Below are 12,965 nucleotides of genomic sequence, written 5' to 3'. Positions count from 1 at the left end.
AATCTACTTTTCTCTCTCAGCTGCCCTAATCTTACTGCTCTTCACAACAAGTATTAGTTTCCCTTTTCATTAATTATTTTTTATCTGGAGCACTGGTGCCTGAGATTATTGACCACCTTTGATCCCCAAATCAAGTTTCATCAAGTATATTAGCAGAATAAGTTACAGTAATTTAACACAGAGGCATGAAATTTAACAAGGCATGAAAGTGACCAGTCTCAAATCCATGCAGACAATGTAACTTATTTTAATTTGAATTGGTTAAAAGAATTCCTGGGTTGGAACTCTATCAATAATGCCCCCAAATCACAGTGTTCCATGCCCAGTCTTTTCTAAATTGATGCTAAATATAACTTTCCGAAATCACTGTCACCCATAGTGAAAAGCCAAAGGAGCATCAGCACTGTAAGAAAAGTGGGCATCCTGAGTGTACTGATTAAAAATCCCTATCTTGCCTATGTTCACATATCAGACTACAGGAAGATTTAGTAGAAATGGCATGAAGTTGTGGAGTGAAGAGTGCTTGAGAGAGGGATTAGGTCTGTGAGGGAGATTCTGTCTGGAGTGTTCGTTCTGACAGGTGGTAGAGCTGAGGAGAGCCGAGAATTCTCAGTATATGCTCTAAGGTTCTGAATCGCAGAACACTGTTAAAATAGAAAAGGCACAGTCTTCCACGGTGTTTACAGGGAAAAGGGTCCTCAGAGGGAATACTCTGACATGAAAGGGCAGTAGTGATTCCCAGGCCAAAGAGGATTTGGGGGTCTGTAAGGAAACAGTCCAGTTAAAATCCTAAATTCCTGAAGTGTGTGTGGGAAAGTCTGATCTATGAAAGATGTGTAAAAGTAAGTAACCTTAAGCCTGAACAGCATACAGCCTATAACTTGAAACAGTATACATTTTAATAAAAAGCAACAGCACTGTGCCTTGAATAACCTCACTGTTTGATACATTTTTATGGAAGAAAAAGAACCAAAAACTTCTTGTTTACATCTGTTATAATAAAGTTTGTTTGCAACCCGTTTTCCCCAAAGAAAAACCCACTGTCGCTCGTGATTCATTCTCTATTGGGGGAATTCACCTGAGGGAAGGGAAACTGAGGGCTGGCACAATGGTGCGAGGGAGGGAGAGTGCTGTTGCGTCGTCCCAGAAGTCCCTCTACATCGCCTGCTAGTTGCAAATGGTAATATGTCAAGACCAATGCTATCAATACTTTCTGAAAATGCTAATAAATGCAACAAAGCAAAGGTTTCCTTACCAAGGAAGCCTTCAAATACAGTCTAGGGATTGCAATTGCATTCAAAAGCTGAATAGCAGGCACACATGAGGCCTAAACAACAACCAAATGTGCTTCATACAAAGTGACAATCTGTTTTGAAGCCACCCTTTCAAAAGGAAGGTAACTGGAATATTCAGAAGTGTACTTTCTGTGGGGGTAGGAAGGAGGAGAACCAAAGATTTAAGGCTGCCTTGTACCACCAACAGTCTAACAATTAGCTTCTACTGCATTAAATTAAAAACCTGTGTAACCTATAACTGGGATTTTGCATGCCAACATGCAAACCTTTTAAATAATACTAAATGAATTGGATTTATACAGGACTGTGTGCAGTCTTTCACACATAAAACATACTCCATGGTTGCATACTAAGTGGAAACAGAGATAGATAAATGACTTCTTTTGTAATTTTGCTTTTTCCAAGTCTGTTCCAAAGGATATTTTGATTTCTAGAGATAACAAATGCTTATAAAAATGACAAACACAACAAAGACTAATACATTTATAATGACACACGTGATCATGGAGTAGAGTCTACTTTCATCAGATATATCATTATGATGTTAGCAATGACAAGCTTGCAATGCTAATTTAAACAGCTTTTCATGGAAGAATCCTCTAGCCTTTCAACCCGTCTTGCTCTTTTTGGATTAGGATTTTGTCTAAAGCTGCTGCTGAGGACTGTTAAGTTAATGAAATATTACTGTTGTAGTATTAAATTACTAATTCATAAAACAGTAAAATGTACACATAGTATTTTTCTTAAAATTTAGTATCATCATTATGAAGCATCTATTTACACTTTATTTCTTATAAACTGTATGCAAAATCATTGGGGGGGGTGATCTAGTCTTGTTTACCTTATTATTGCAAACATGGAGTTGAAGTTCTTGCATTCCCTGCAGTGCAATGCTATCTTAATGAAGTGCTTAATTATCTTCATCCTTTTCAGCTGGTTGGTTTCTCGCAGAATCTCAGATGCCACCCAAAAGGTTTCTTGGTTTATTACTTCTTCAAACTTTTTCAAGTTAGTACAGCTAGACTTAGATTTCAGTTTAAACAAGTCATCTATGTATTCTGTAGGTTCAATGTTACGGAACAGTTCAAAGTTACGCATAGAGAGTTGGGTTGCCACCTCAACAGTACTGAGTTGCAATAAAGAAATTTGACTCTCTCTCAGCAATTCCTGAGCATCTTCATCTGAACACAAGGTTTCTGTCTCCATGTTGTTCTTCAGATAATACCTGGGAGAGGGGGGAAGAGGGAATAAAGTTTTATAGAAATGAAAACACTAATAGTAATGGAAAGCAAAGGTAGCTTGTTTAGAATTTAAAAATCAGTATATTTAAGAAGTACATTCAATTATATTCTGAAATAGCAGATGGTGTATGAGTCTCACCTTCCACTAAGCTGTATTCTGTCAGCAAGCTTGGAAAGTTGATCTGGAAGCCTCCTTTGCTTGATTACTCCCTCTGGAGTGACTGAAACTTCACATAAAGAATATGCATCTGGGGTGGTGGTTAGAGCAAACTCTCGGATTGCTTGAATAACCACTTCCTTTGCAGTTGTGTCCTTACTGATCATAATGTAGCGGCTTTGTTGGTCTGCCTTAAAAACCCTCAGAACCTGGTCTGGTAAATCTGTAAGGAAGGGGGAAATCCTATTACAGCATATAAACCATATAATAGAGTAAAATTATTTATTTTTCAGTCAGTATCTGAATAGGAACAGATACACAATTTTCTTTAGTTGCCATCTTGCTCCTGTGAAACTGTTCTAGTCACGATCCTTCTTTTGGATCATCATTCTTTTTTCTGCCAATGATCAGAAGTCATTTCCAAGCAAAGCAAAATGGATCAACATGTTGGCTTTGTGCCGTAAACGTTTATAAATTGCTAACCACAAAGTATATAATCAGTGCATTCAGCTTTGATACTACTGACTGCATACTGACATGCTACTAAATTGCAGTTTATTCTTAAATGAATGAATCTCAAGCTTGTCCCTCCCTCCATTCCAATGGGGACATGAAAATAGAAAATATAAAATTACAAACTGTATTTTTTTATTAATCATAGTATACTGAACCAAGCCAACTTCAAATAGGAGAGGGCATGAGTGATTAAGTAACCTTCATTTTAAGTCATTATGAGCTCATAAACCAAAGTATGCCTGCCTCAATAGTTGCCTTACAAGACACTCTAAATACTCATTAGTGCCTGTATGGCCCCAATTTTTTAGCTTGCTATATAATCTCCTGATGACTGGGTGGTGATGGACCTTTATTTCTTAGCGCTTATCAAATGTTATTGTTTCAAACTGAAAGAAAGGTGTCCAGGTCAACCAATAACTTTTAATGTTTCTTCAAAACTCTGTTTTTTGAAGTAATTATGTAAACAATCAAGAAAAGGTTGTGTCATCAGGTTTTTATCAGTTATTCATCTATCAACACACACAAAATCAGTTTCCTTCCTTTCCTTCCTCTTAAAATACTGTATACGTTGAGTGATTGACAACGGCAATCAAGAAAAATGAAACAATTCAAACAAGAAACAACAAAAGGGGAGAGGTTTATATTGGAGATATGATGGATGCCATAAGCAAGTTTATTTTTACTTATTGCTGTTAATCTCAAATAAAAAACGTAGCACTAGAAATCATAAAAATGTAGTATGATGTAAAGTATGGGTACAGATTTAACCCTCGCCCCAGATAAAGTCCCTTATTCCCCTGCTCTTTTCACCTACGGGGGGGGGGGGGGGGTCCATGTTTTGCAAAGCCAGACACACACACACAAAACCCACAGCTGCCTTTTGTTGAAATGAAGCTGGCAGTTTCTGTTGTTTTTGCCTCCTACCTATTGTGTGAACGAGAACAGTAGGCTGTATGAAGAGAGCAATGTTCAGCCCTCTCACCCGCTCTTTTCTTGCTGGTTTCTGCACTAATAAACAAACCTCATCACACAATCAACTCTATTCCCCAGCAACAAGGGATAAAACCACATTGTACCCGTTCACGTCCTTGCCTGCTCTCGCTTATCCTCCCCTACTTCATCTTCAGTACCTCCCCCACGGTTCTGTAGAAATGTTACCAAATCACTGGTTACCATTTCTACCAGTTCTCTTCCTTTTTCTTCCTAACTCCAGATGCATCACAGCTACATCTCCACCCACTGTGAAATTTAAGTGCAGATTAGGGTATATTTGAGGTCTGCTGGGAATTGCTTTCCTCCAAGTGGCTTCCCTGTAAGACTGAGATGGAATATTTGACATGTATGGTTGCACTGTGGGACGCGGGTGGCGCTGTGGGTAAAACCTCAGCGCCTAGGACTTGCCGATCGCATGGTCGGCGGTTCGAATCCCCGCGGCGGGGTGCGCTCCCGCTGCTCGTTTCCAGCGCCTGCCAACCTAGCAGTTCGAAAGCACCCCTGGGTGCAAATAGATAAATAGGGACCGCTTACTAGCGGGAAGGTAAACGGCGTTTCCGTGTGTGCTGCGCTGGCTTGCCAGAGCAGCTTTGTCACACTGGCCACGTGACCCGGAAGTGTCTGCGGACAGCGCTGGCTCCCGGCCTCTAGAGTGAGATGAGCGCACAACCCTAGAGTCTGTCAAGACTGGCCCGTACGGGCAGGGGTACCTTTACCTTTACCTTTATGGTTGCACTTGTAGGTGTGTGAACCTCTTTATATCTTAATATATTAAACCTTTGCTCAACTAATTTGTAAAGGCCCTTCTACCTGAACTGCACATTTCCTCTTAACAAATTCAACTAAGGAAAATGTAACCTCTAGTAAACATCTTACATAAGGTTGCAACCTGAAGCTTACAGCAAGGCTGAAATAAAAAAAGGCAAGGCAGTCATCTATTCTCTGGTTTAAAATGCCAGTCTGGCAAGACACTGAAAAGGATATCAAAGCTTGGGTTTGACTTTTTCAACTTACAGAACAATTGCATAGGAAAATGTTATTGCAAGTTCATGATCTCTTTTGCCATGAACATCCCCATACTAAAATGTTGATTTACAAATCCACTTAACACAGCAAGCATTTTTTTTTTCCTCCCTAAGCACTACTTGGCTCCTCCAAGCTCTACGGAACAGCAATTCTGACAGGTTGAATTCTTTCTGCTCTAGTACATTCGATTTCCTGAATGCCTCCCCCATCTCCAACACAGTCCAAAGTAACAAGAAAACTATTGAGACTGTACATTTTCTGAAGCTTCAAGTATGCATTGTGGCTTAAGATTATAGCCCAACTTTCTTTAAAGCCCTCAAGGGAGCATTATACGTTAATGTTAAATAAATAGAGTACAAGAAGCCAATTCAAAAACAAACATCACAAAGAAAAATGCCTAGCAGTGTATACTGGAAGTGATTTTAATGAGCTTGTACCATTTTATTTGGTTGTAAACTGTCCCGGTATGTATATTTTTATGACAGGTGGTATAAAAAGGGTTTTCAATAGATAAAATAATAATACTAGTATGTATTATTTCTCCTAACTCCATGTTTGGAGAAAATCATTTTCCTGTCTTCATATCTACACCCCAAGACATAGTCATTCAGAATTTCTACCTTGAATTGTTCTACTTAGTTTTGGCTGTTTCTCAGCTATTTTCAGGTTCCGGGGACAACTACATCCATTTCCATTACCCCAGTCCTTTTAACATTGGTGTGCATGCCCTCACTCTTTGCACAGTGACAATGATAAATAAGTGCTAACTAACTAACTAATAATGGTACAAATGTATTACAGAGTTTTTCAGTAGATCAGACTATTTATGTGTCCTAAAAAAGAAGAAGTATTTTTATGTAAAGCAGACATGGAAATCCCAACTTGAGGAACCCACGTAGTAGTTTTTGTACCCACGTACACCTATCAGAAGTAGCCCAAAGGACACCCATGAAAATTTGAGGCTCACCTGGGGTTGTGTTGAAATCTAAGATGCGGTGATGTGACTGCATTAAGTCAGGATTACTTGAAGACAGAGTTCCACTGACCGGCAGAGCAGGAGGAATGTGCTTGGTCTGCCTCAATCCCACAATGCTGTCATCCTGAGATTGGCCAATTCCAATATCGCTATGATGATGGGGAAAACAAATTTAGTGCTTTTATATTATCGTGACCTATATTGCTTTATTTCCCCCTGTATTTCTGATTTCCACATAAGCCATTCATCTTACAGATTTTTAAAGTATAAGCATTGCTTTGGCAAACTTACTCAACAGGAAGTTTTAACCAAAGCCATATTCACTAGTAAGGTACCAGCAAGATTGGAACTGTTACACCTAAATGTTGATTATAAATAAAGCTCAGGATTTTGTTTTTAATGTATGCAGAATACATGAAAGTATGTAATAAAATTTCCAGCAGACATGCCCCCCCTTTTTTGGAAAAGAAATGTTGATATATTTATTTTATTCTTCATGAACCATTTCTACACAGAGATTCAACTGGCTATTGGGTAATGGTATTATTTATTAAATTTATATCCTGCTCTTCCTCTCAATGGAGCCTAGGGCAACAAACAACAAGAGATAAAACAATAAAACATCTTAGAAACAATTCTAATACTGATGCAGATTTCAAGGCAATAACCAATACAATAAAACTATAGACTGAGTTGACATAATGGAAATCACTCTGCGGTGCTGTGCATCACACTCACTTGTATGGTTTCTGAGGCAAGATACTGATGCGGGTTTTGTCTAGTATCTTCTTGAGCTTGTTTCGCCCACCAACAGTGTTGGCTTTGCTCTTCTTGGTTACTTTTTCCAATCCTATCACCTGCTCGACGTCAACTCCAAGATCTGGTATGGAATAACGGCTTGCTTTTTTAATATCACCAATTTTAGGAAGATGAGGAGCGCCGTTTCTTTTCTCCTCTGACAATCTTGTTAGAAGTTCTTTAAAAACTGCGCAGAAGATGGAAAACACATAGAAAAATAAACTCAAAAGAAAAACATAATACCCTTCTTGCACAGGCTATGAAAAGCAAAGTGGCATTTCACATTTGAATAGAATCCATGCTTGGACTTAACAATACTTCTAAAAATCTATTCCTGGGCATAGAATTAAGCCTCAAAATAAGTTGTTCACCTTATACCTAATAAAGAGAGTTTAAAAATCCATAGACAGCTAAAGAGCAAAGGCACGTTTATGTCTGAAACAAGAAAAAAGCTATGGCATATTTCCTTCCAAAAGGTCAACTAAAATTCTACAGCAGCAAGTCTAGGAAAGCCATAACACAATAGTTATGCAAGTTGTCTCAACATATTCAGAGGAATGCTGCGAGGTACAAGGGCCTCTAAGAATGATTTTCCACAAACAGTTTTAGTAACTTTACACTGCTTCCAAAATCATTTCACACTAAGGGTCTTGGCTGTAGTTACTTTAGAAACATTATGCAGACATACATATTATGTTATGTATGAAGTTAAATTTCATTATTGCAATAGTCTTTTCTGACCTTAATCTTTCCTAAACTTCAAAAGGGAACATTTGTAATTTAAGGTTACAATTCCCACTTAAGAGGAAGTAAACCCCACTGAACTAAGTTGGACAGCAAATAGATTCCATTTCTTATTATGATTTTTTATCAGTTTTTTGAATTGTTATAAAATATTATAACATCTGCACATTTTGTTCTTATAAAGCAGTAACTATGAAGACTGAAACATTTATTGCAAGTGTGGATGTCTTGCTTTCTACCCTCAGTGAATCTTTTTCCACATCGACCTTGCCTGTGGAAATTCTGTTCTGCACAATTTAAAGATGTGTTCTGGAATGCACTGTAAAACATGGTCAATACTCATCTATGGTTGTGCATTGCAGAAAAAAGATGGCAAGTAGTGAACAAGCTGTCTTTGTGCTTTTAAGGACATCCTGGTGAGGGTACTCCTGGTCTCATCGCAACACAATTCTAAAACTATTGCATTATAATAAAAGTTACACTTAAACCTATGGCTTTAAACTTACCAAATAAGTTAGTTTTCACAGTGATAGACAAATGTGTGTTATTTCGAAGAATTTCCATGGCTTTAGACAGCTGAATGTTTTCAAAATTTTGGCCATTTACCTCCAATATCTAGAAAGAGGAACAAAAGGATTGAATCCTGGCAATTCATAATGATGAGGAGTCTCCACTACAACTCTTGGCATTCCAAGAAAAACCTTGATGAAATTTAATCTACATACCTGATCACCACGTTTCAAGCCTGCTTCAGTGGCTTTGCTACCTGAATCAACACTGTCAACAAAGATTCCAAATCCCTTTTCAGATCCTCCCAGTAATAAGAAAGGCAAAGGGGCTTCCCGAGATGGCTTTGTTAATGTTATCATTCTTCGTTTAGCTTTAGCAGCACATGCAATATTTAACAGCCTCAAATGTCCACCCATTTTCTGTAGGGAGAGAATCCAGAGCCATTTGTTAGATGTTAAGTCACCTCAGTGTAGGACAGCAAGTCTCTTATTTTGCCAATAATCCATACCTCTCTTTCTAAATTGTTCTCAAATTCTTCCAGAAAACGAGTCATTGCAGAATCTCCCTCAAAATCATTGAAGTGATTGTTCACCCACAACAATACTACCCGTGTAACCTGAAAGAAATATAAATTCTTTATATAAATGCAGTTTAAAAACCCAAGGAAAACTATTTTTCAGCTGCTTTCTTATTTTAGACATTTCCCCAACACCATATACTTCAGTATCTGATCTAGTGACATTTTAAAAAAAAATTCTAGAAGTCCACCAGGTTAAAAAAAAGAAAAAGCAAGAAACTGGGTTTTAAACATAAAGCTTCACATTTGTACAAAATCCTTCACGTACTTCTTTTCAGAGAAGAGAAACCTGGTATCCTACATTTTTACTGCAGGACTTCTATGCAAATAAGAAACACCACCATATCTCTTCATGAAACTATAGTGTTGAAATGGTAGCAATTTAAAAAGAATTGCTTCTGAAGCAATAGGCTCCAAACAGTTAACTGTCTTACAAAAATAACGGATTAAAAAATAAATTTGGGTTACTTTTTCTTCTTTTAAAAAAAGGCCTAAAGGCCATTTCCAATTTTGCATGTTTCTGTAATATGCTTTTTAGCTATGCTACCTTAGTTCAAAAGGAAAACTTTGCTCCTGCTGTGTCAGCAAACTGAGTCACTATCAGAAGCCACTATTCATTATATAGATTTTAATAACATGGAATCAATACAACTACCACTTCTATGCACTAACAAAACACCAAATTCAATGCAGTCTTTCGTTACAGTGAGTTTAAAGAATCCATAAATAGACCTTGACAGGAACTGAAATTCCGACAATGTGCTGTTGAGAACCCATTACCCTCCAAGTTTCTAAAATCCCTGTTCTGCTACAATGCCACAAATTTGAAAGTAACTGCTTGAATTCTCAGACCTAACATGAATTGAGGCATCCAAACATAGAATTCTAGAATTGTAGAGTTGGAAGGGACCACAAGGGTCATCTAGTCCAAGTACCAGCAATACAGGAATATTTTGCCTAACATGGAAAGAAAGAAGCAAGGGACTTTGCAGATCACAGAGGTCTGCTGCCTTCTCCCCGGATAACCCTGTTGGATCTGTCAATAGATCTTTATCTTCATAGCCATTAAAGGCTAGAAACAATCTTTCAGGATGCTGAATTCTATGCACCATAAATTTAGTGCACAGCTGAGGAACTGGACCTGTATCCTTCCTTGCTCCAACCCACTGGCCAAGTGGGTGGGGCTGTCCACCTGTAAATCACCTGGTATCATTATGATGTCGGGTGACAACCTGAAAGGAGCTCACAAAGCCCCTTTGAAAGCCAGTTTTTGGCACCAATCAGTTTACAAGCTACCCCCTTGAAAGTCCATTTGCTAGTGGTCTGAATATAAGCTGCTTACAAACATATTCCAAAGGGTGGCTGTCAGCACCCAACAGCTGATGAGAGCTGAGAGCCCTACCAGCTGCACTAGGGAGTTCCTGATGAAGAACCCCCTAGTGCAGCCAGCCAATCTCAGTGAAGCTCCCTTTTGGAGCACTGAAGGACAATCCTGTGTGTTTCTGAATGTGGTTGTCAACTCACCACTCTGCTGCTTCCAGCTGGGGCCTAGGACTGCTCTGCCCATTTCTACCTCCAGTTAAAGCTTTTTAACCCCTTTCACATATCTGGCTAAAATCTAGTCAGGCATGAATGTCAAATGTGAAAACTTTAATCTGATTAACACAAACAAAAGTTTTTAAAACTGATTTTCAGATTCAGATGAAGATGGGTACATTTAACGCTGTGGTCTAAACCACTGAGCCTAGGGCTTGCTGATTGGAAGGTCAGCGGTTTGAATCCCTGCAACGGGGTGAGCTGCCATTGCTTGGTCCCAGCTCCTGCCAGCCTAGCAGTTCAAAAGCATATCAAAGTGCAAATAAATAAATAGGTACCACTCCAACGGGAAGGTAAATGGCGTTTCCGTGCGCTGCTCTGGTTTCGCCTTTAGCAGTTTAGTCATGCTGGCCACATGACCCGGAAAAACTGTCTGTGGACAAACATCAGTTCCCTTGGCCAGTAAAGCGAGATGAGCGCTGCAACCCCAGAGTCGTTTGCGACTGGACTTAACTGTCAGGGGTCCTTTACCTTTTTTTCATTGCATGCATTGCTACAAGTAGTGAAATAGACATAGGTGGCCAATCAGATTATATACATTCTTTTTCTCCTCCATAGAAATGTTATCTCCAGGGGGGCAGAATATTGCCTGCTTTGTTGTCCAATTAAACTAACCGATACCACTTTACAATTTGTTTAATTAGTGTATATTAAAATACGGTCATATTTTAGAATGTCATTATTAATGCAACCTTATCCCTGAGGCTAGGATCATTGAACCACTCCAATAACTTCTTCCCCACTTCCATCGGGCTGGAAAGAAATGTCCTGTAGGTCAACAGGAAATCCTCGATAAATGTTGGATCAACCACTGAATGTTCTTCCACCAAATGCATTGTCAACCTTTCCGGCGTTCCCTATAAAATGTAAATGTTCAAATATCAATACACATGAATGCATCTCAGCTTGAGCCTTTTTTTTTTTTTTTTTTTTTGGTCTAACAAACATTTACTGGGCCAGATTTACACAAAGTACCATACACAGCAATTAAGAATAGTTCTTTGGTGGTTTTTCTCATTAAAAAGTCTGAAAAAAGACAGCATCTGTATAACATTAGGATATAAATAAAAAAGACTGTGGTTTGAAAGAAATAGATAAACTGCTATTAGGTATATTATAGTATAAAAAATATACCTTGATAACAATGTGACCCTTTCTTGTTCCAGTGCGATCCAATTCCCTATGTTCTTTAACCATAACAATCTCTCCTTCCTCTTCTACCTTCTGCATGTTTTTCTCCACTTGGTTGAGGATGCGGCAATAATCTTGCTGGGCTATGCACACAAACTAGGGAAAATAGATTGCAAGAGACAAGTTCAAAGGTAATGGTTTCTAAAATGTTAAGAGTACTTTGTCCAACCTGCCCTGCTGTCTAGAATACCTTAGTCCCAAGTGTAAGGGATGCTATAGATTTGCCATCCTCAAATGTAGCAGAAACTATGAAGTCAGACCTTTAACTTCATGAGATCGATTAATAACCCCCATTAAAGCTCATTATTATTACCTTCTTTTTACTTTTATGGTACATACATATTTTTCTAAATTAGTTTTCCAGCTAAATGCAGGATAAATGCAGAAGTTGAACTTCTACAGGTTCCACCACTTCTCTGATTTTGGAACTGTTCACTATCACAAGGGCTACCATAAGCAATTTTTCTGTTATCACTGCAGATAAAGTGCTTTATGCAATGAATATCCAAATGTGCCTTATGATCATTTCTGCTACACTAAGTGGTTGAATAAGCCAGGATGATATATTCTGTTATAATTCTTGCCTTAGGAAAGTACATGATTAATTGATAAAATATGAATTAATGCCTATCAAAGAAATCTCCTATCTCTATCCTTCTCCTATTGCCCTAAATAAAAGCTAAATCTGACTTCACATTTATTTTAAGGAAATTCCTAATTTCCATCTTGAGGGCATATAAAAAGTAAATGATGAAAGGAAAATGCCTTTTTAACAGTTGCTTCTACAATTAAAATAAGCAGCTATTTCCCCTTTTTAATCAGAATATTATTGCCAAGCATAATAAAGTAAAATAAAATATGTGATTCCATCCACCTGACAGTCATGTCCTCAACCTTTCAAACATGCAAGTTTTTAACTGAACACACCACACTTGTGCAATGTCCAGTTTTTATTACCCAGGGTTGTTGATGAACTATTTTGGTTCTAGAAATGAATGTATTCCCTTTTATACTGGAATGTTTAAAATCACAACTTTTTATATTCTTGGATACAACTGCAGCTGAGATTCTCCCTCTGTCTAACTACCAACTGCAACTTCTGAGGCCGTCAGAGGGAGAAGCAGCAGCAGCAAGGCACTCCTCTCTCTATCTGTTATGAATATGAATCTAAATTATCCTGTATTTAATACAAACTAATTACATTTTGTAAGCCACATTGGGCAGGCTCTACCTTGAATACAGCATATAAGAACAAAGAAAGAAATGAATAAATATTCATATATTTCAAATTAATATTCTTTCATTTAAAATTCATAAGAATGTGATCTTTACTAACAAGTGTTCC

The 12,965-nt window shown here is 38.0% G+C and overlaps 1 protein-coding gene across 8 annotated transcripts in view; it reads right to left on the bottom strand.

Moving 5' to 3' along the window:
• RAPGEF2 (Rap guanine nucleotide exchange factor 2) overlaps positions 1–12,965 on the bottom strand; it is a 164,672-nt gene that overhangs the window by 17,338 nt on the left and 134,369 nt on the right. For 7 of the 8 annotated variants that reach the window (XM_028743030.2, XM_028743028.2, XM_028743031.2 and 4 more), the window contains 9 exons: positions 11,564–11,716; positions 11,122–11,286; positions 8,765–8,872; positions 8,472–8,675; positions 8,253–8,361; positions 6,943–7,189; positions 6,196–6,353; positions 2,676–2,916; positions 2,137–2,520 (listed from right to left, as the gene is read on the bottom strand). In XM_028743030.2, the coding sequence (XP_028598863.1) occupies positions 2,137–2,520; positions 2,676–2,916; positions 6,196–6,353; positions 6,943–7,189; positions 8,253–8,361; positions 8,472–8,675; positions 8,765–8,872; positions 11,122–11,286; positions 11,564–11,716 (1,769 nt within the window). The remainder of the gene's footprint in view (positions 1–2,136; positions 2,521–2,675; positions 2,917–6,195; positions 6,354–6,942; positions 7,190–8,252; positions 8,362–8,471; positions 8,676–8,764; positions 8,873–11,121; positions 11,287–11,563; positions 11,717–12,965) is intronic. The other variant, XM_028743032.2, reaches the window with a different exon arrangement.

Source organism: Podarcis muralis, chromosome 9 (genome assembly GCF_964188315.1).
Source record: "Podarcis muralis chromosome 9, rPodMur119.hap1.1, whole genome shotgun sequence".
Classification (NCBI taxonomy): domain Eukaryota; kingdom Metazoa; phylum Chordata; class Lepidosauria; order Squamata; family Lacertidae; genus Podarcis; species Podarcis muralis.
This window is presented reverse-complemented; position numbering and strand designations above follow the sequence as displayed.